The sequence below is a fragment of the Mesoplodon bidens genome (genome assembly GCF_964165515.1).
Source record: "Mesoplodon bidens genome assembly, chromosome: 2".
Classification (NCBI taxonomy): domain Eukaryota; kingdom Metazoa; phylum Chordata; class Mammalia; order Artiodactyla; family Ziphiidae; genus Mesoplodon; species Mesoplodon bidens.
The window spans coordinates 165,545,698-165,568,291 of NC_138177.1; the positions used below are offsets into that span (position 1 = coordinate 165,545,698).

Genomic DNA, 22,594 nt, shown 5'->3' on the forward strand with positions numbered 1-22,594 from the left:
CTATATATTTCCGTGAAGAAATGGTAGATGTCAGTCTGACCCCATTTCCCAATACCAAATCACACTAGAGGTTTAAAAGGAAAAAAATGGTTTTAAAGCTTGGTTTGATGCTTATCCTGGTGTCCAACCTGTGTGACATTCAAAGCCAAGTCACCACGATTGCTTGGCATAAATGTCGCCCTGGTTTTTCCCCTAAATACCTTGCATCCTGGCTGTCAGAGAACCATGCCAGCCCATGCCGGGTGTCTAGGAATGATAAAAGGAAGGAGTTGAGTTGTTCTTGCTCTTAGGAATAATTCTACCATGAAAATCTTGACTTTTAGAAATCTTGACACTTCTGACACTTGTTCTTCCTAGATTAAGAGATTTGTTTTAAAGAGTGATGAGGATGGTGAGAGGAAAAATGAGCCTTTCTTTCTACAGGGGAATCAGCCCTGAGGGTACCTCCATTATCTTCACCTCCCAATAAAAAGGGGCCATTTTGTTCCCTGGTCCCTCCTGTTCAGACAGGCCCTTGTTGTATGAAGGTTCAGTGACTCTAAGGGCAGAAGCATGTTCAGGATGCCGACCAACTGCTTGTGTGTGTGTGTGTGTGTGTATTGAGGTGGTGAAAATAAGGACTTTGCCTCCCATTTTCCTGTTGTTCAAGAGGTTTGGGATCAGGCTGCATGGCTGCTCTACCTGGACATGCTTGTTGGTGAGCCTATAAAGAGATATGCCAGGTCTGTAGGGCTTCAGGCCTTGGGGATTTTCCACATCAGAGCATCATTTGATTCAGTTAGTTCCCTCCAACTCTATTCTCCCTGGGGTCTGCTTTAGATGAGTTCCTTATAACCCAACAGTGGTGGAAAGAAGCGGGAGGTGGTGCAGAACAGGTCACATTTTGTTAGCTGCTGCTTGGTATGTTTGTGCTTGTTTAGAAGTTTGTTGCTGTTCACCCAGAGCAAATTCACCCAAGGCCCAGTGCTATGAGGGACAGGTTTTCATGAGGCAAGCCCTAGCACCCCACTTTAATCAGCAGCTCGTTTGGTTAGATAAGAGACCACGTCTTAACTACCACACAGCAACTTGCATTTGTCCTCAGCTTGGTTTTGCAATCAGATGCCTCCGTGGCCTTTGAGCACTCCAGAGGCTGGCCGACCTCAAAACCAGGCTGTGTGCCAGTCACGTGCTTGCAGCTCACTAGCCTCGGGGCTTGGCTTTGCCCTTTGCTGCAAGACAGACTGTGGGATTTGGGTCTGGGCTGCTCATAACGTTTGGGAGAGAATTTCAAAGAACTGCTGGGTTTGACAAGGCCAACACTGGGAAGGGAGCAGCATGGTTTTGATAACCTGGGTTCAGTCCCATTTCTACAGACAATCCAACAGAAATATCTGGGAGAGGGGAGGGATGAATTGGGAGATTGGGATGGACATATACACACTACTATGTTATAACTAATAAGGACCTACCGTATAGCACAGGGAACTCTACTCACTATTCTGTAATGACCTATATGGGAAAAGACTCTAAAAAAGAGTGGATATATGTATATGTATAGCTGATTCACTTTGCTGTATACCTGAAATTAACACAACATTGAAATCAACTATACTCCAATAAAAAATTTATTTAAATAAAACAATTACAACTACAGCAAGTGGGGGAAAAAACAAAAGAAATATCTGGGAGGGTTTTTTGGTTTGTTTAAATGTATTTATTTATTTATTTTTGGCCACGTTGGGTCTCTGTTGCTACGCACGAGCTTTCTCTAGTTGGGGCGAGCGGGGGCTACTCTTCGTTGCAGTGCGCATGCTTCTCATTGTGGTGGCTTCTTTTGCTGCAGAGCACGGGCTCTAGACACACGGCCTTCAGTAGCTGTGGCACGCAGGCTCAGTAGTTGTGGCTCGCGGGCTTAGTTGCTCCATGGCATGTGGGATCTTCCCAGACCAGGGCTCAAACCCATGTCCGCTGCATTGGCAGGTGGATTCTTAACCCCTGCGCCACCAGGGAAGTCCTGGGAGATATTTAACAATAGAATATTTAGTCCTAAAATAAAACTTCAGTACAACAGAAACTATATGAGAAATATACTAATTTTATTTCTCCCTAATAGCTTTTGTATCAAATGCATTTTTATGGGGTCTTTTAAGAAAACAAGAGAGTACCACTCAGACTTCAAATGACAGTTTTGGCATTGGGTTCATTGTCAGGTATCCATCCGCCTTGGTGTACCAGAATGGCAGCGTTGGGTCTGTTGAAAACGTGGATGCAAGCAACTACCCACCACCACCACAGTCAGACTCCACTTCTCCGCCTTCTCCTTCCTTCTCTGAGGACAGCTTGCCTCCCCCACCAGCAGAATTCAGGTAAACGGTGATACCTCTTCCATTTACTCTGGGTGGTTAAATGCTCAAGAACAAAGTAAGAGTTCTAAATCCAGGCCAGGACCACTAAAGTGACTCCAGACAAGTATGTCTAGATAATAGAAATAATTAGTATTTATTAAGTGTTTGTAAAGTGCCAGGCATTATGCCAAACACTATATATGTTAACTTAATCCCCACAAGAGTCCTCTTGAGATAGGGACCCATTTTACAGATGAGTAAACAGTGAAGCACAGAGAGGTCAGTGAACTTACCTAAGATCACACAGCCAGTAAGAGGCAGAGTCATGATTGGAAAGCAGGTCAGTCATGATTGGAAAGCAGGTCAGGCTTTCTTTCCAGAGCCTGTGTTCTTAACTACTAGCTACACCTGAGCAGATAGAAGTCACCAACTTATCTCTTGTTTTTTTACTTGGCTCTGACTCAGCATGACATAAAGTGGTATAATTTCCTGCTGTGCATAAAATATTGAACAGCCTCCTTCCCCAGTTATCTAGAAACCTAGAAGATAGTCACCCTTTTCTCCTGTCGCCTCTGGTCCATTTCACCATGGATAAAATCTTCAGAGGGGCTTCCCTGGTGGCGCAGTGGTTGAGAGTCCGCCTGCCGATGCAGGGGACACGGGTTCGTGCCCCGGTCTGGGAAGATCCCACATGCCGCGGAGCGGCTGGGCCCGTGCGCCATGGCCGCTGAGCCTACGCGTCCGGAGCCTGTGCTTCACAACGGGAGAGGCCACAACAGTGAGAGGCCCGCGTACCTCAAAAAAAAAAAAATCTCCAGAAAGAAGGAAACAAAAAAAAAAGAGATGAAACTTAGAATCTGACCATTTTGGTATTTGTCAGTGTTCCTGGCAGAGGTCTATAGAGGAAGAGTTAGCAAGTAATGGCTGAAAGGGGAAGGGATCTGAGGAGTGTTAGATTTCAGTGTTTCCTCATAGTTACTTTTCTTTCTGATGCCTGACAAGTGAGAGCTTTGAAAAGTATGCTTGTCTCCTTGGACACTGTTTAATCAGAGATTGGGTATGTTGAGGACCCCTCAGATGGAGACCTAAAGCAGTGTTGTCACCCCCACCGCCTGCCCCATTCTTAGCGCTTGAAACCACTAATCCCAAGTCTCCTTCTGCCTCCCAAATCACTTCCTGCTGGTTGCCGTGTCGGATGCAGCTAAGGCTCGAAGGTCTGTGGAAAATTCCAAGATGGATGCTTTTCTAAGGAGTAAGCTATTAGTGTAGGGCAGATAAAAGGTGGAAAAAGAATCCCTTCAGTCTCACACATGGCCTGAGACCTTGCAGCCTCAGTCAAGTATGCCTGACCCAGGAGAGGTGCACCTTAATTCTCTCTCCACCCGGGTCAAGTCTGGCAGCACATTCATTTCCCGTCTCTGCTGATCCTCAGACCCTCGTTCTCTCTCAAGTTTTTCCACATGAGCACTGAAGGTACATTCACCTAAATCTGTACCCCGCTCAGGTTCGGTCAGCTTGGCTTGGCTTTCCTGCCCTCATAAGACCTGGTGAATGTTAATAGCCTGTGGAGCAGAGCCCGTGGGTAGTGGTGTTTGAATTTTTATTCCAGTTCTTTCTTGCGTGCCTTCTTAGTCCTGGCTCCAGGCTTGAACTGACCCTTCTTCTTAGAAGGGTGCCTTCCCTTGGAGAGCTGAAAAGTTTGAGGGGGACCTAAGAGATGATCTTGGCCAGCCCTTACCTGTTGCAGAAATCCTAAGTCCACTTTTTTCAGGTAGTTTTTCTCAATTTCTGCTAATGGGATGCTCATTACCTTACAAGGGTGCCCATTCCATTGTTGGTCTGTTCTGACCATCGCCGGGTTCTTTCTATTTGAGGCAAAATGAAATGATACTGTCAACCAAAATGAACCTAGGCTTATAGATAAGCTTCACTAAAGGTGGAGGTTTGCATCCTGAGAGTGACGGTGGGTCTTTTTGCTTTGTCCTTTTAGCTACCCAGCAGACAGTAACCAAAGAGGGTCTGGCTTAGCTGGACCCAAAAGATCCAGTGTGGTCAGCCCAAGCCATCCACCACCAGCTCCTCCTCTGGGCTCTCCGCCAGGCCCCAAACCTGGGTTTGCTCCACCACCTGCCCCTCCGCCTCCACCTCCGATGATGAGCACTCCACCCCCACCACCACTTGGAGGATTTGGGTCTCCAGGGACGCCACCACCACCTTCACCCCCATCTTTCCCACCTCACCCCGATTTTGCTGCCCCTCCACCTCCTCCCCCACCGCCAGCAGCTGACTACTCACCTCTGCCACCACCTCCCTTGTCCCAGCCAGCAGGAGGAGCACCTCCGCCTCCCCCGCCTCCCCCTCCTCCGGGGCCCCCTCCTCCCCCTTACAGTGGTACAGATGGCCAGCCTGCTGCACCTTCACCACTTTCTGACACCACCAAGCCCAAGTCCTCCTTGCCTCCTGTGAGCGATGCCCGCAGCGACTTGCTTTCAGCCATCCGTCAAGGTAAAATCCCAGTGGTGGGTCCGGGATCATGAAGCCTTGTCTTTCTGCAGCTGGGAGACTGATTGGAGGGTGGACAAGGGGTTCTGTGGCCTTCCAAGGGAATAGCTTTCGTTGGGTGGGGAGAGATTAAGACCTCAGATCAGCGTGAAGAAAGGCTTCACTCTAAAAATAGAGGTTTATATTCTTTCCACCTTGGTTTAAAGTAAAGACTTCTTAACGTGGGATCTTTGAACTCCTTGGAAATTTATGCTTTGTGTATGTTTGCATCCATTTTGTGCCCCAGAGAAAAACAAGAATCACTGTCTTAGAAGGTACTTCCTCAGCTGGACTCAGACACTCCTTGTCCTCCACTTTTTTGCCTTTCATATCCTTCCTCCCTACTCCCCCGCTTCCCACCCCCTTCCTTCTCCCCTTTTTCTCCTATCCCCTTCCCTTCCTTTCACCCTACCTTCCTCCCCTCCCTCATCATCATCTCACTATCATGGGGCATTTATTCTCTTTCTGTCAGAGGCCGGTTCTGGTCCCAAGGGACTGGAGTGGTTTCTTCTGTCTGATCCTCCAGGAACTGAAGGGTTGTCTAGTGGAGACAACCTAAGGCAGCTGAGCTTCATGAAAATCAATGACTTGGGCAGACTGAGTGCCCACTAGGTGGGGATTGGCAGCCACTCCCAACTCGGTCTTGGGAGAAGTACCATCCTCACCAGCCTGAGAAACTGGGAAGCGTGGAAACTGGGAAGAATGGCAGGCTCCTTTCAGACACACCTATAGCACTGGGGCCACAATTTCATAAAACCTGTCTTTACTTCTTGTCCTGAGGATCTTGCTTTCCCAGAGGGTCCTTCTTTTTCACTGTCCTTTCCAATACCCACCACCAAGAGGGCCGCTCCCTCTTCCACAGTCCTGGATGGATTCGGAGACTGATGCACCACTTAACCCTTCTCTCTCTCTCCCACCAGGCTTTCAGCTGCGCAGGGTTGAGGAGCAGCGGGAACAAGAGAAGCGGGATGTCGTGGGCAATGACGTGGCCACCATCTTGTCACGTCGCATTGCTGTGGAGTACAGCGACTCAGAAGATGACTCCTCTGAGTTTGATGAGGACGAGTGGTCGGATTAACTCTTCTGCCTGTTGCCCACTTCCTTTTTCTTTCCTTCCTACGTGCCTCCTTTGATGCCTACCCCGACAGTCCCAAGGGGAAAAAAGGGAGGAAAAAAAGAATCTCAAGGGGCCAGAGCCTTCCCTGAAACAACCAAAGATATATCCATGTGCTTCCTCCAAATCAACATGTATTTCCCATCTCCCCGAGGTCAGGCCCATGGGGCTCCTGAGGTTCAGTAGCTGAGATGTTCCCTCTTCCCTTCAAGTGACTGTTGCATATTGAAGAGAAGGGAAAACCCCAAAGCAGATCCCTTTGATTGGGTTTAAATTGGAGTTGGTGCCTTCCCCTAGGAGCCATTTTCTGTGGTCTTCTTCTAGAATCCTTGCCCTCAGCTACTTTGGATAATGCCAGCCATCTTCTGGTCCTAAAGCCTGCCTGGCACAGCTGGCCCCTTTCCCATGCACTGAGAGGGCAGAGCAGCCGCATGCCCAGTGCCTCCCCCTTCTGCCCTCATCAGCAGGGTGAGGCTGCCTTTTGCTAAGCCATCTCTATGTCTGGATGCCCTTTATTCCAGGAGCCATCAAGCCCCCAAAGAAATGTCTTACCCCTCTGCTCAGAGCAGTGCCTTTCTGGAGGCAGTGGTGGTTCCCTCCCTCCCAGGGTCCCTCCCCTGAATGTGGTGTTCCACGTTCCTTAAATGCCCCTCCCTCACCACCAGGTGCCTCCAAGCACCACAGCCCGGTTCTAACCTCTAATACTCATGACCAAACTAGCCCTGACACACAGGGATCTGGGCCTCTTCTGGCTCTCGGGAGCCAAGCTTAGAGACTTGTAACTGCAGGACTGGAAAAAGGTGGAACTGGGTTGAATGATGCTGAAGCCTAGAGATGGGAAGTGACTTGCTCAAGGTCACACAGTTGGATGATGACAGAGCTAGACCCCAGAGTTCCTGATTCCAAGACACCTGTGCTTTCTGGGACCACATGGTGGGCACCTGCTGGAGCCCGGGCAGAGCAGTTCTTGGCTCTGTACTACTACAGACCTCACCACAGGTGGGGGTCCCAGTAGAAGGGCTCAGGGCCTGTGCCAGGCCTATCAGTGCTGCTCAGACCCTCATGGCCTCTCTTGTAATTGTTTGCTCCCCCTTTCCTATCACCAGCCAAGCACCTGGCCTTGAGAGCTGCCCTTTGGGGGACCAGAGGTAGTGAGAGAAGGAAGCGGGTAGGCAGCGTGACAGGTGCTGCTTTCAATTCCTCTGCAACTCCTCCCCCTTTTATTTCCCCAGTTTAAGCATAGGTCCTTCCAACTGTAGAAACTTCAGTCCTTCAGGCTGGCAGCTGCTGCAGGTAGCTGCCCTGGGGTGGGGGGCCATGAGGAGGATCGAAAGGCAGAAGGACTCTGGGTCTTGTTTCCAGCTCCCCTCCTCGCTGCACAGTGACGTTCCCTCCCTCACTCCCCCTTATTCCCAGAGCTAATACACAGGTGCTATTATTCAGAAAAAACTGGTCAACTTTGGCCAACAGTGAGGTTTCTTCTCTTCTGCCCTAACTATTGTGTAGCCTCTTGTGCTGAAACTGGCTTCTGGCTTCTCCGGCTTTTCGAGCCCTGAAACAAAGAGAAACAGGATCTGTCTCTACCCAGCACAGCAAATGGTTATAGTAATTGCCAAAGCCCTCATCAACCCCTCCAGCTTGAGGAGAGGGTGTAATCGTGGGTACTGCCACTGTGCCCTGGCTGAATGCTCCCCGTCAGCCTTCTTTCTGTGGACTTGGGGTGTGGGGACCGAGTCTTTAGAGGCCAGCGTGCCCTCCTGCAGGGGCTGCTCCAGAGTGTGCCCTCCTTCCTCTCCCAGATCACGCATCTCTGGCACAGGGCTGGCGTCAGGCCCCAGTGCTGAGCGTACCAGACGGTGTGCACCCCCTCCTTGCCTCCCACTGTGCACTCTGGAAGCTGAAGGTGCTTTCTTCAGAACTCTAAAATGGCTGTCGAAGGTGCCCCCGGCTGCAACCCAGCAGTGACCAAAGTGGCAGGTGGAGGGCAGTGGTTCTCCCAAATAGGAGTCCTGGGGCCTGGCTAGGCCAGGGTTTGGGCCTAATGGCTTTGACTAAATTACCCCCATCCCCCTCCTTTCCGGAGAAGGGGGAGCCAGCACTACTCACTATCATTCTCTGACCTTGAAGGGGGGCGGTGTTGGCCTAGCTTCTGGAATGGACGGAGTCTGCCTTGGAAAGGGCTGGGGGCAGGAGGAGGTGGGGAGGGCCACTGCCTGCAGAAGGTAGGATTAGATCATTAGCTCAGTGACCTCCTAGGGTTTCGATATGCTGTGTTCTCATCCTACAGCTGGTTTGGTAATGATCTGAAAGTCCCGGAGAGCAACAGCACAGCTCTGCCCGATGCTCTCATTAAAATCTATGCAGCCAAGCTCGGCGCTTTGTAGCAGCCGGCCTTGCGAAGCCTCCTCAGCTCGGGGGGCTGGGGACCCAGTCAGCCGAGAGGCCCTCTGGGCTCTCCTTATGCATATGTGCACCAAAAAAAAAAAAAAAAAAAAAAAAACTTCTTTAAACCCAGAGCCCTTTAAGATGATAAAGGACCCTGTGCAGGTAATTGTGTTATCTTTGGAATCCTGTAATTGTAGAATGCAAAGTTTAGTGATTATTTAAACTGGGCTGAGGCTGGTAAGAGTATGGAGCAATGGCCCCTAAGGACTCTAAGGGCTGAAGCCAAGGAGCCGCCTCCCTCCCCTGTTCTGCCCAGCCCAGGGGACCTGCCCCCATTCCTGCGGCCCAGGGGCCCAGCTTCCACTCGGCAGTGTCAGAAGTGAGTTGTGACTCTGCCTTGGTTGTGAGATGAGTACATTCCAGAGGAGCAGCCACAGGGAGGGGGCAGGCTCAGTGATCCCTCGGAGGCTCAGAGCAGCTGGCCCAAGCTCCAGCTCGCCTCCAGCGGAAGCTCAAGCGCCCTCAGAAACGACCCTGGCCAGTGTCACCGCAGAGCTGAGGCGGTGTTGTCAGGGCTAATGTGAAATCTCTTCCCGTGGCGCCGATCCTCCGGCTCAGCAGCGCCAGCTCGGACAGATTGAGGTCTCTGTGGCTTTGGTGACCCTGCGTAAGCATTCCCACCGTGTCCCAGCTCTGCTGTCAGCCTGCCGCCTGCTGCAACCCCCCTCACCTGACCTCAGGGCCTGAGGAGGGGGGCAGTGACCCCAAGGCCAGGGGCTTCTGCTCAGGAGAGAGGCTTTGAGCTCTACCGGGGTTCAGCTGACCTGGGACCAGGTGTTACCCAGAGATGCGCCTCATCCTGTGCCTCGGGAAGGGCTAGGGAACAATTTTGTTATTGTATTAAGTTTAGTCACTTAACTCACTTGAGAAACTAACCAATTTTTACTTTCTGTCTAGAATGGTGTATGTGTAGGAGAGTGAGCCGTCATGCTCCCGAAGTGCCTTGTTTTCTCTGATACAAACATATTTATGAGGACCTGGTCCAGTGGATTCTTGGGTGTGTTTGCCACATCAAGATTTTAGGGACTGGGCTTGTTACATAGTGGGGTTACAGTCTGAAAATGAGCCCCCTTCCCCTGAAGATGGGAAAGGAGCGTAAGATGGATCTCTGAGCTCTAACCTTCAGGGGTTAAGCCAGACCCCTGAAGTGACCCTTTCCTTGTCACCCTGTTCCTCTCAGGTCCTTAGAAGGAGGTCTAGTTTTTCAAAGCCCTGTGCCTCCAAGCCTGGTCCTGCTTGAGTCCCTGCCAGGCTCATGTGTGTACCACATTAGCACCCCAGTGACCTGAAGATTCTGTGTAATTGTTTTACGTATACATGCAAATGCATAAATGCCAACATCTTAAATAATTTGATAAAGTCTTGTAACCACGCAGCCACCTCTGGGGTGTGTGTGTGTGCACGTATATGTGTGTAATGGGAGAAGCATTTATAAGGGGGCGACTGATAGCCACGGGTGGTGGCCAGAGCTCCAGAGGGAGGTCGGTGTGGCTGGGCTTGGAGGGCGGGAGGCCTCTGGGTCTGGATGGTGCACCCTGTGCAGGAGGTGGGGGGTGAAGGCTGGAAATCATTTTGGGTTAGGGTGAGACCCAACTGGGGGACCTAGAGGCCCTCAGCTGGCTGAGAGGGGTGTGCTGGGGCCAGGGAGACTCCTTGCATCAGGCAGGAGAGGAGCACAGGCTGAATGCTGATGCCGCCTCCCAGCATCTGGCCGACATCTTGTCTGCCTCTCAGACCCAAGCAACTTACCTTAAATAGAATGATTTACAATGGAATCCGATAAAAGGTTTAGGGTGCTGCATGCCCCTTCTGCCTGGGAAGGTGAGGGAGCTCAGTTTATATTCTGACCCCAAAAAAATGACCTACCCAGGAAGCAACGGTTGTTCCGAACCCGGCTGCTGCGGGTGACTGCCCCTGGGGGTGATTTATGAGTAGACACCCAATTCTGGGCCCAGCAAACACAGTGGGGTGGCCCCGGGAGAGGGTTGGGAGCAGGGTTAGTGACTTGGCTGGTCACGCCTGCTGTTCAGAGAGAGTCACCCGCTGGCATCCCAGGAGAGGGGGCAGAAGTTTTGAATTGTCAGCAAGTGCTGCGCCAGCCACTCTGAGCTCATCGCTGGAGGTGGGGTGCAGGGGAGGGGGCGCGGGAGCCAGTTCGCCCCGGGCGGAGCCCCTCGCTCCACCCTCCTGCTCAGGCCTGTGTTTAGTCAGCACTTGGCTTCCCGAGGCCGGTGACTGACAGGCAGCCAGACGCCCGCCCTGGGAGAAGACAAAATGGTGGTGTCAGGAGCCGCCCTTGGTGGGGAATTGGAGGGAAGGAATGTGGTTCTGGGAAGAAGGAGGCCTGAGCTTGAATTCCGGCTCCTCCGCTTGGGAGCTTCAGCTCTTTGGGCTAATCCTGAGAAGAAAGAGCATTTACTACTACCTGCCCAAGACTGCATACACTTTAGTTCAACCTCATGAACCAAGGGTCTCCCATTTTACACATGAGGAAAGGATTCAGAGAGGTTGAGTTGCTTAAGATCACATAGCTGGCCAGGAGCAGAGCCATGGTTTGCACATGGGTCTCTTGTGCTCTGTCCACCATGGAACTTAAAACGTTCTCAGAACCTCTCCATCTAGCATCGTGGTCTTTGGTGTGAGGGGGTGTGTTAAAGGTTTTCTGTTACGGTCTACCCTACCCCCTGGTGCCCGGTTTTATAGGTGATGGTTATTTTTGCTCTTACTTTGAAATCAAGTGGGCTAGACTGAGGGTTCGGCTATCCTAGACCTTTAGAGTTAAAGTACCCTGTGCCCTCAACTGCCTGGAACAAAGTGAGTTCCCTAGGTATGGGCTGGGGCTTCCGTCAGACATGCCTTCAGTATGTGCACACGCCTGTTCAGATGGGTGCATCTATGCACACTCGGACATGGATACACACGGAGATGTGCACACACTGCACACAGAGTCCTATCCTTGTGCAAACAAGGGCACAGATCAGCACACAGTTACAGGAACACACGTAGGTGCGAGCAGACCTCACACAAAGTCCTCAGGAGCCACCCCTCCCTTCGTGCTGCCTCTGCCAGTTCCTCACTGCCCCCTCCTGGTCACCCAGTGGCCAGGGCAACCTAGCACCACTTCCTGTAAGTTCTGCTCTGGGGTGGTTGTCAGCTAGTTCCCTCCCAGATCATGAGGCTAGGAGCTATTTCAGATGCTCCCCAAAGCCAGCCTTAGCCCCAGGAGAAGAGGTGTCTAGTGAGGGGTCTGAAGCTGGAAGACAAAAAATAAGCCTATCACACCCAAAAGGATCTCTTCATGGTAGAATTGTCAGTACCATGGTGGCAGGAGTCCTGCAGAGATACCTTCCCACCACAGCAGGCTGTCATCCCCACCCTTACCTGGGGAATTGTGCACACACCTGCTCACACTCTGCATACATATTTAAAGAGGAGTAGATTTCCTGGCTGAGAAGTCAGAGGTCAGCTCTTTTGCTCCCACCTTGCTGCTCCCTCTCTGGGCCTCAGCTTCTTCCACTATTCAGTGAGGGGTTGACCAGGATGATGTATGCTGCCCCCCACCACCGCCGACCCCCCGGTATCTCACTATCTTGGAAACTAACCTCTCCCAGATGTGTTCCTGAGTAAAGCACATCCATAAACATGACCCCGTGGACTCCTCAGGCCAGTTCTGGAAGGATTACCAACACTTTAAAAGCTTTTTATTCCTATTTTATAGTTGAGGAAACAAGCACAGAGAGATACAGCAACTTGTCTGAAGTCACACAGCAAGTTGACAGCAGGCATGGAAATAGAAACCCTCTTCTTTCCAATGCCCCAGGCTGCCTACAAGAAAGTAGAACACCCTATGGGCTTGGGTCCAGAGCCAAGGAGACAGGAACTACAGAAGCAAAAGCCAGAACCTCTGCCCTGAAGGCCGAGGAGAACCCAGAGGAAGTACCAGGCTTAGGCATTAGTTGAGTTCCACCACTCCCCACCCCTGCCTATAGACTGCAGGAACCTCAAGTTCCCTATTCCTCTGCAAAGCCAGTGGCTGGCTATGGGGGTTCTCCCTATTCTGTGGCTACTTGCTAGTTCATCAAGGTAGGCACACGCCGGAGTGGTGTGTGCACGCATGCCTGGACTCCACGGGTGTGCACACACAGATGTGGATGTACTTGCATGCCTACAGGTATACTTAGGTGTACATTCATAGGCATGTGTAACATGTAAATTTGTGTGTTTGCAACCCTGTATACATGTGATACATATGTGTGTTTAGTTGAAGTATGTTTGGATGTATGTACGTAAATGGTCTTTGTGTATCTGGCGGGTGAATTTATGAACAGGCAGGATTTTGCTTGTATGCTTATTGGGTTTGTTCATGAGTGTACTTGGGTGTGTGCAAATGTTCACGTGCATTTGTGTGGAGAAGTGGGGTGGGGCATGTCCACCCACATGACCGGTAAGTGTGTGTAAAAGTGCATTCAGGGAAAGCTCAGGTGACTGGGTACACACGAATCCTAGAGTGCTCTCCCATGAGAATACAATACCAGTGCCCCCCCAGCCCTGGTATAGGGGGTGCCCTGCCTGGCTCCAGCCAGGCCCTGAGCTCATAGCACCCCCCACCACCCGCCTTGCACTCTATTCCCCAGACCCATCCTGCGTGGCCAATTTGCAGCCTCTCGCTCCCAGCTCCCGAGAAGGCCTGCAGCAAAGTCAAGGGGCTGGTGGCCAATTAGTGAGGGGGTTAATCAGGGATCTGGGGACCCCCGGGGGGTGGGAAGCCAAAGGCGGGCATTGGGGTTGGCAGGAGCATGAGCTGCCTGTCACGAGGCTGGGGGAGGGGAGGCTGAGCCAGCCGGATGGTGCTGGAAGCCAAGGGTCTGCCTGTGAATTCCTGGTTGCTGAGCACTCACAGTGAGGAGCCTGTGTGCCTGTGTGTACACTGTGTGCGAAAGACATGTACGTGCATTCAGGTCCTTGCATGTAGTCCTGTATGCAAATGTATGGACATGATTATGGATGCCATCTGTATGCACGTGTGCAGTTTTGTGCCTGTGTATATGTGGGTGTGCAGTGGTATGCAGATGGGTCTGGGTATGCAAGCGTGTCTGGACCTGTGTGCACACATGTATATATAAGGGTAAGTGTGTGTGTATACATGTGTGTGCAAGGGCATTGCATACATTTAAGTATGTGCTTCTGCATGCGAACATGTGCACATGAAGTTGACATGGTCTGTGTACATGTGTACCATGATATATCTGTGTGCACAGGTGTGCGTACCAGTATGCAGATACATCTGGGTATATGTGTGTGTGTTCTCTGAACAGCCAGAGACCTGGACCCCCACGTGTGTGCCTGTGTGCACGTGCCTGTGTGCGCCCAGGTCTCAGCATGTAGGGAGCTGGGGGATGTGGGGTTGATGGGCTCCAGGCTCCGGGAGAGAATCTGACAGACGAGACTTGCCGTAGCCCCCGGCCCCAGGAGCCTGTTTTCCAGCCTGCAGAAGCTGTGAGCCCGTGAACTCATCTTATATTAATAGCTGCTGTCTCCTCACTTATTGCAGGGAGAGGCGGCCATGGCCGTGGCGGGGGCTGCCCCCCTCCTCTACACAGGACCCGGGAAGGAGGGGAGGAGAGATGGGCCCCACCCCCACCCCAAGGCCTACCCTGGCAGAGAGGCAGGGTTCTGTACCCCAGCCTTTGCCTCCCCCAAGCCAGGGAGCCCCCACTGCCCAGCTCACCCTCCCAGGCCTCTGCAACTGGGTGGGGTCAGGCATGGGGTTGGACAACTGGCAAAGGCAGAGAGGCTGGAAGGCTTGACTACTCCCCCCCAAAAAACACACAGGCACGCACACGCACACACACAGGCATGTGGTGCCGAGCAGCCCCAGGCCGAGCACCAGATGAGTCTGAGGCTGAAATAGACATAGAGGCTTCAGTTTGGGGGGGCGGACGTGTCCCTTCTCTCAGGGACCCTCAGTTCGAGAGGGGACACAGCCTTTAGGGGCCCCCATTCCAACGAGGAAGGCAAGACTTCTCTATAAATATTTACTAAGGAGAAGCGTAGCAAGGTGTGTTGTATAAACCGCATCTTTACAGCCACAGGAGGGCTTAGCCAAGGAGGCTTCCTGGAGGAAACACAGAGCGGGGAGCACAGGGAAGACCTGAGGTGTATCTGAAGAATCCCGGGAGCAGGGAGAAGCCAGCTAGCCCCACCACGCACAGAGGCCCCAACCCAGGGACAGATTCAGACACCCTCAGGGTGGGCCCAGGACCCAAGGCAGAGACCACAGATACAGGCTCCCAGAAATGTCTCAGATCCACCCCACAGCCACACCCAGACAGACAGAGGAGGACTCACAGCATGAGGGTCCATCACAGGCCCTCGCAGACATGAGGCTGGCCAGCATTCGGCCCTGCTGGGCCCTGGAGCCAGAAGCTAGGATGGGGAAGCAAAGGGCCAAGCCCACCCAGGGCAGGAGAGGCACCTGGCCCCTCTCCTTCTGGTCCTTGGTGGGTGCTCCTTGGGAGTGAGGCGGAGGCAGCAAGGAGGCCTGTTCCTACACCGCCCCTCCCAAAGGTCTAGGGGTAGCCTGGAGAGCCCCAAATTTTCCCTAGCCTGGGGACAGAGCTCCCTGCCCTGGTTTCCTTGCTTGCTGTTTCTGAGCTGCTCCTGAAACCCATTCCCTCACCTAGGAAAGAAACAGATTTGGAGTCAAATGGACCTGGGTTCAAATCTCAGCTCAACTCTTTTACTATGTGACTTTAGGCAAATCAAACGTCACCTTCAGGAAGGCCTTTTGGGGGCCCCCTCATTTAGAGATTACACACGCTCCCTGTGCCCCTTCTCTGTTTTTCTCTGAGGACTCATCACTCTCTGACATTACCATGTTTTAGCTTATCTCTTTATTACTGTCTCCCCTGGCTAGAATTTAAGCTGTCCACAAGGACAGAAGTGAATAAATGAAAACCCATTACTCTCAGAGCCTCAACTTTCTCTTCTGTAAAGTGGGGAGAGCAATAGTACCACCCAGTGGACCATGGTGATGTGTGCAATGTTTGGCATAGAACAGGTGATTCCTGAATGGGGGTCTTTTCCCAGGGACCTTCCAGGAAGGTGGGGAGAGAGATAAGCCTCAGCCAGATCTGGTGGACCCTCCCCACTTTGTGCCTGGACTGGAGCTATGTGTACCTAGGCCCAGGGCCGCCCTCCACCAGTTCTGACCCAGCACCTGTTGGTGTGTCCACTCCCCTTGGATTCCTGTGGCTACTACTGGGGAGGGGTCTTGAACACCAGGCAAAAATCTCTGGCCAGGGAAATGGAGAGAGACCTGAGTCCTAGCCTGGCACAGCTGTGTGAGTTTGAGCAAGTGGCTGTTCTTCGGGCCTCAGTCTCCCCATCTGTACAGTGGAGATGCTCTGAGGGCCCCACCTCCAGGCTTTGCCCACCCAGGAAGATGGAGGGTTTGGGTAGTCAGAGCTTCCTCTTCAGCCACACCCCAAACCTGCTCCTGCCCTTGCCTGTTGAACATGTCCTTTCTGGTTCCAAAACACCGAAATTCAGGGTTCTGAACACTTACATCCTCAAATGCACACAAGGGCACACGCACACACTTACCATCACTCACCTTTGCATAGCAAAAAAGCTCTTTCAGCTCCTGAATGGACAGACCCCCACCGGCCACCTCCCAAAATGTGGCTGCTGGCTGTGAGAATGAACCCCAACACAAACCTGAGTCCAGCCCTAGGGTTGGGAAGGAAGGAGATGGGGGTGGGCATCGGCCAGTAGACAGTGCACAGGTTCTGGAAACAAGTGTTCCTGGTTTGAATTCTGGCTCTATCATTTCCTAGCTGTATGACCTTGAGCTGGCCACTGAATCTCCCTCGGCCTGTTTCCTCATCCGTAAAATGGAGAAGTTATTATTACCTGTGCCATGGGATGCTTGTTAGGCATAAATGTGGTAATGGGTGTAGTACACTTAGCGCAGTGCCTAGCACACAGCAAACACCCATCACTGGAAAGGGCTGTTGTTAAGAACACCTACATGCTTTGAGTATATACTTCATGCCAAAGCCCAAGCTAAAGCTCATGTGGGCAGGATGTAGGCATCTTCAACCCCAAAAGGGTCTAGCAACAGGGGTTCCAGTCCCCAGGGGGAGGTGGGGTTCTTGCCTGGCGGTGCCTGTGTCTGAGCAGGGGGACCCATCAGATTGGCATCCTGGGGTGGGAGGTGTCACCTGCCGGCCACATTCCACCTGAGTCTCCAGCTCCTCATATACCCCACAGGCCCCCAGGCCTGGCATAATCCTCCCATTCCAGGCTGTCCCCCATCAGGCCCCACTCCACCCCCTCCACACACACAGACAAATTTATCACAAAATCATTTTTTATTGAGGGTTGGGTCAGGGACAGGAATAGGGATTGCACTGGGGACCATAACCCAGTTGGCAGAGGGGTCTGGTGTTGGCTCGCACCCTGCCTCCTCTAGGGCACCGCAGGGTGAAGCCTGGCCGCCAGGCTCTGGCTGTGGCGCTGGACACCAGGCTGGAGTGGAGCTGGGGTTGCTTGGCCTGGTCCCGGCTGCCGGCCGGGCTGCAGTTTCCCCAAAATGGCCACCAGAGGGCAGCCGGCCCCCAGCGCAGAGGAATTCTCGGTTTCTCAGGTGATGGTCTCTTAAAAAAATAAAAAACCAGAGGCTGGTGTGTTCCCCCTGCAAACCCGAGGGTGGCGGGCCCTGGGAGAAGGCTCTGGTTTCTATGATCTCTCTGATAAAAAACAAGCAAAAATAATAACAAAATACGTGGTTTCTCTCTCTCCCTTTCCCCCGTCTAGGAACTGAGGTCAGAAGTGAGGGTGTTGGGGACTGGGAGTACCCTGGTATGGCCTGGATTTCAAGGTGTGGGTCTCTTTTTTTCCCGTTAACACCCATAAGTAAATTCATAAATAAATAAATAATAAATAGATACTCTCTTTGTATGTGCACATATATACAGATAAATCTTTCTCTTATCTATCAACGGAGTAACTAACCTCTCTGACTCTTTAGTTCAGAAACTCAAAAGTAAAGCGACATGGTCAAGGTCAAGGGAAGGGGGAAGATCAGGGACTTGGAATGGCACTGTAAAACACCCAGCAGCATACTGGAACTCCAAGCCAGCTGGGCTGTGGGACATTTCTGAGTGGAACCCTGACCACCTGAACATTCTAGAACCATGGAGCCAGCTGGGCCCTGCAGGGATCTGAACAGAATCCTGTGAAACACCCAAAGTCCTAGAACTCCAGAACCAGCTGGGTCTTGGGGTGCAGAGCTGGAGGGTTGGAACAAAGCCCTGGAGGACCTAACATTCTGGAATTCTGTAGTGATCAGGGCTGAAGGGTCACCAGGATGCGACTAGACATCACTGGGGGAACGGGATCGGAAGGGGATCTTGGAAGAGGAACAGCAGCAGCAGACAGCCCACAGCACCTTCTGCACATCCTGGTTGCGGAAGGCATAGATGATGGGGTTGATCATGGAGTTGTAGGTGGCAGGGAGCAGGGTGAGATAGGTGTAGAGGGGAGGGGAGTGGGCATCGCCCAACAGGCAGTAGACGGTGAAGGGCAGCCAGCAGGCGGCAAAGGCGCCAAGCACCACGGCCAAGGTGGCAATGCCCTTTCGGGTGGCCACGTAGTGGGAGGCAGGCAGCAGGTGCCGCTGGAGGGCAATCTGCTGGGCATGGCGGCAGACGATGCGACAGATCTGGGCATAGAGCTGCAGCATGATGCCAAACACCATGAAGAAAGCAACGGCCAGGACCACCAGATGGTTCTTGGAGAGTGGATATACCACGCCACACGTGGCCCGGGCATCCAGGCAGTTCCAGGCCAGCACAGGCAGCAGCCCCAGGCCCAATGCGCATCCCCACACTAGGGCCAGCATCACATAGGTCCGCGTCACTGTCGTCTCTGAGTAGTAGGTGAGGGCATTGTACAGAGAAAGGTAGCGATCAACGGTGATGGCCAGTAGGCTGCCAATGCTGGCAGTAAAGGCCATGGCCAGCATGCCAACCAGCACCAGGCTCATCTCTGCCGAGCCAATGCAGAAGACAGCAGCAAAGTGCATGACCAGACCCAGGCCTGCCAGCAGGTCTGCCACAGCCAGGCTGCCCACCAGCAGGAACATGGGGGCGCGGAAGGCGGGAGTGCCCACGATGATGGCCACCACCAGCACGTTCTCACAGGACACAAGGGTACCTGAGATGCACAGCACTACGTCCCAGGCCCTAGGTGAGGGCAGTGGCGTGGCTGGGCCTGTGGGCCCCTCTGTTGAGCCCACGCTGCTCATGTTCATGTTTCCTGGGCCAGCAGCGAGCCAGGCCAGGGGGCTGCCTGCACCCCACATCATGGTACCTGTAGGAGAAAGGCCCTGTGAGAAGCTGGCAGGGCTGGGTGCTGAGTGGAGGGGTCTGGAAACAGTGGGAGTCTCACCTCAGGATACCTGGCTGAGTCCCAATGCCTTTTCGCCCCCACTCCTGCCCTGAAGCTCCTTCCAGGGTACCTTTAACCTCTCCTATGCTGCCAGGCTAGCAGGAGTCTCTTTTCCTGGGGATCCCTGTCTTGGGTCTCTTCATTCTCCCTTCCAGCTCCCGGAGTCCTGCAGGTCTCCTTCTCCTACATGTGTGACCAGAGGAGGACAAGACGAAGGACTACCGTAAGTGGATGGAGGCCCATAGGATCCATAGGAGAAGCTGGGAGAGGCCCAGGACTGGGGGAGGGAAAAACATCTTAAGACTGACAGCAGCTCTGCTCCCTCCCCACCAGGGAGGATGACGCTCAGCTTCTGAGGCTCACCAGACCCCTCACGATTCTCAGTACTGCCAAACCCAGACTCCGCCCCCAGAGAATGCTCGTGAAGCTCCCGACAGCCCTCACCCTGCACTCCTGGGGTAACAACACCTGGGAACTCAGCCTCCCCCAACACACACCCACCTAGACTTCTATCCCCAGCCAGACCCCTCTTTCTGCCTGAACCTCTGGGTCTTTGGAACAGACACCCCCTGCTGGAAGCGTGGATCCCTGAGTCAGACCCCTCCCTCTGCCCGGACACCTGGATCTTGGGCCTGACTCCGCCTCCTGCCCGGAGGTCTGGATTCCTAAGTCAGACACCTCCTCCTGCTCGGACGCCTGGGTCCTTGCCCCAGACTCCTCCTGCCGGCCCAAACTCAGATGACCGTCAGTCCCTTTAGGGCCTCGGGTCTCTGCAGGAGGGCTCACCCCGCGCCGGGCTACCCAGCTGACGGCTCTCAGCACTCAGACACTGGCTCCCCTCATGCTAGCCCAGACTCAGGGTTCCTGGTCTCGACCTCCGACCCCAGTCAGCCGCTGCGAGCCTTACCGCTTGCCCAGCGCCCCAGAATCCTGAGTGCCCTCCCGGACGCCTGGTGCCCGCGGCGGGGCCCGCTACTCACCTCTCGGGACCGGGCGCGGCCGGGCCCCGGGGAGGCTCCGCTCGGGTCCAGGCTGCGCAGGGTGTATGCGGACCCCGAGAAGCCCCCACGGCCGCGGGAGAAGCGACGTGAGTCACCCCGCCCCGGCCCGCCCCCGGCCTCCGGTTTGGTGACGTCAGAGGCCCGCCTGGCCAATGGGTGAGCCGCGCTGGGGCGCAGCGCGCGCCGCTCGGCATAGTAATGAGGCCTCGTGCCGCCCGCTCCCCCATTCATAAAAAGCGACCGTGGCTGTGGCCCCGCCCCCTCCTGAGTCGGCGCGCGCTGTCCTTGACGCGGCGCCCTCTAGGGGCCGGGGGTTTCGGGGGCGCTGGTGCGAGAGCCTGGAAGTCCACGGGAGGTTAGGGGGATGTGTAGGGGGAGCGGAAAGAGAACGCGGATATACTGTGGGGTGATGGGACTCTCGGGTGGCAAAGGCTGATGGAATTCAGGTGACGGAAACCGAGTGATGGGGCTGAATGGGCGTCCCCGGTGAGGATGGCAGGGGTTGCCAAGACGAAACGGCCCTGAGGTGATGGTGACAGGAGCATGAGGGAACAGGGAGGTGGGTGGCAGTGACGGTATGAGCATGGTGACAGGGCCTTGGGGGATGGTGGCAGTGGGACGCTGAGGTAGAGAGGGAAGCCCCCAGGGCAACCATAGCAGTGTCATGGTGATTCTGTGGCATGATGGGGCTCAGGGATTGCAGGGTGGCAAAAGGCGGTGGCAAAGGAAAGGGAAGATGGAGTGCCCAGGTGATAGGACTTCAGGTCACCGTGACCCTGTCACAAGTGCTGAAGTGACAAGGCTGTGATGAGGGTTGTAGGGTCCTGGAATGAAGATACCAGGTGACTGTGGTGAGTGGACCCTAGGGTGAGTAGGACAGGGTAGAGGGTCTGGACTGACAGTGACCAGGCAGGTAAGTTGCTGCCAGGGCAGGTCCTCGTGATGCTGGGGCTGGCATAAGGAGCTGGGTGACGTCAATCATGTCAGCCCAATAGCGCCCTCACAGCACGGGAGGAGTGGGCCTGGCAAGATTTCAAAACCTAAATTATTTATTCAAGGATCTGGAAAGCCAGCGGGGGGGTGGTAGGGGGCGCTTCCCCGAAGCAGCAGGAGTGGGGGAGCCGGGAGGAATTAGAAGCAGGAAACCTAGCAGCTCAGTCCCCAGGGCAGGGCCCTCTCAACCTCCCATCTTAGACACCCTGGCAGGGTAGGGCATGGAGAAGGAGCTCCCTCTTCCCCAACCCTGCCTGTCCCCAGGGAACCTCTCTCAGCTGACTTCTCCAGATGTGACAGGTATGGCCAGTTCTGGGGGAGGGGAACTGGCTGCTCCTCCTCCCTCTGTCTCTAGCTTTGATCCTCACTGGAATCAACCAGGCCTGTGGGATGGGGATGGGGGGCAGGGACCAGGTTAGGGCTTGAGGAAACCCAGGCGGCCCAGATCTCAGGCCCCACCAACTTCTCCCCGCAACACAGAACCACTGCAGCTCCCACAGTCAGTGTAGGGCAGGGAGAAGGAGGTGGCAGGTTGTGGCAGGTACATGGGGAGAGGATAGGGTCAGGGCTGGGGAAAATAATGCACTTCAGGCTGGACATGGTGAGTTTGGGGTGTTTAGCAGGTGGTGTGGTCAGGAGTGTAGACTGGTTTCAAATCCCAGTTCCTCCATTTCCCAGCTGCGTGACTTTGGGTGAGTGTCTTAGGCTCTCTGTGCCTGTTTTCTCATCTATAAGATAGAGGCAATGTTAGTATCTTCTTCATGGGATTGTTCGGAGGGGCCTGGCACATTATCAACACTGGCTGTGCTGGCTGCCAATATATCTGGCAGGAGGAGGACACCTGGGAGGCCTAGATGTGCAGGTTCTAGGGGTAGATGACATCACCCAGGGGAGGGAGCAGAGAGTGAGGAGGAGCCTCAGGGAACCCTGCCACTGAGAGCACAGACTGTGGATGGGAATATTGCTGCTCCTGGGCCTTTGCACTGGCTGTTCCCTCTGCCTGGAACCCCTTCACTTCATTCCGGTCACTGAACCCAAGTCACTTCTTCAGGAGCAGGCTTTCCTGATCTCTACCCTAGATTACCACTCCCCTCCCCATCGCTCTCTGCCCTCTCTCCTTGATTTATTATTCTTCGGAGCACTTAGCACTCCTGAAATTCTAAATTTATTCTTTTCTAAAAAAGTATGTGTCAGCCCCACCAGGACTGAACAGACTTTGTTCTGTTCTGTGCTGGAGAACAATGCCTGGCATGGAGTAAGTGTTCAATAAATACTTGCTGACTGGATGATTAAACAAAAAGCAGCATCTGGAGAAAGAGAAGGAAAACAGAGAGGCGGTAGTAATACGCACGGTGTCGAGGAAGGCGGGGGCGTCAGAGAGAATACAGGGGCATTAGCACCCCAGAACCCAGGTATTCACTTTCTCCCCCATCAGAGCCGGGTCCCAACAACTGTCCAGCTGGTCTCAGAGAAGGGTGAAGGCTGTTGGGAGGTTGGCATGAAAGGGTGTATGAGAGGTAATTTCCTGGCAGTCCAGTGGTTAGGACTCTGTGCTCCCACTGCAGGGGGCACGGGTTCCATTCCTGGTCGGGGAACAAAGATACTGCAAGCACTTGGAAGAAAGAAAGAAAGAGAGGAAGAGAGAGAGAGAGAGAAAAAAAAAGAGAGAAAGGAAGGAAGGAAGGGAGAAAGAAAGAAAGGGTGTATGAGAGACTATC

General features: G+C 53.6%; 2 protein-coding genes across 4 annotated transcripts in view; one reads left to right on the plus strand and one right to left on the minus strand.

The window, feature by feature from the left end:
- WASF2 (WASP family member 2) overlaps positions 1–9,777 on the plus strand; it is a 72,106-nt gene extending 62,329 nt beyond the window's left edge. The window contains exons 7-9 of the mRNA XM_081223467.1: positions 2,193–2,348; positions 4,318–4,832; positions 5,789–9,777. Of these exons, the coding sequence (XP_081079593.1) occupies positions 2,193–2,348; positions 4,318–4,832; positions 5,789–5,946 (829 nt within the window). The 3' untranslated portion in view covers positions 5,947–9,777. The remainder of the gene's footprint in view (positions 1–2,192; positions 2,349–4,317; positions 4,833–5,788) is intronic.
- Positions 9,778–17,514: 7,737 nt separating this feature from the next.
- On the minus strand, positions 17,515–19,968 carry GPR3 (G protein-coupled receptor 3). Of its 3 annotated transcripts, none has more exons than XM_081224186.1 (3): positions 19,863–19,968; positions 18,953–19,065; positions 17,515–18,804 (listed from the first exon to the last, which is right to left on the minus strand). In XM_081224186.1, exon 3 carries the CDS (start codon positions 18,797–18,799, stop codon positions 17,807–17,809), a length of 993 nt encoding a protein of 330 aa, XP_081080312.1. In that variant the 5' UTR covers positions 18,800–18,804; positions 18,953–19,065; positions 19,863–19,968; the 3' UTR covers positions 17,515–17,806. The 3 variants fall into 3 exon arrangements, with proteins under 3 accessions (XP_081080312.1, XP_081080311.1, XP_081080313.1); XM_081224185.1 differs by having other exon boundaries at positions 18,883–19,065; XM_081224187.1 differs by lacking the exon at positions 18,953–19,065.
- Positions 19,969–22,594: the final 2,626 nt, after the last annotated feature.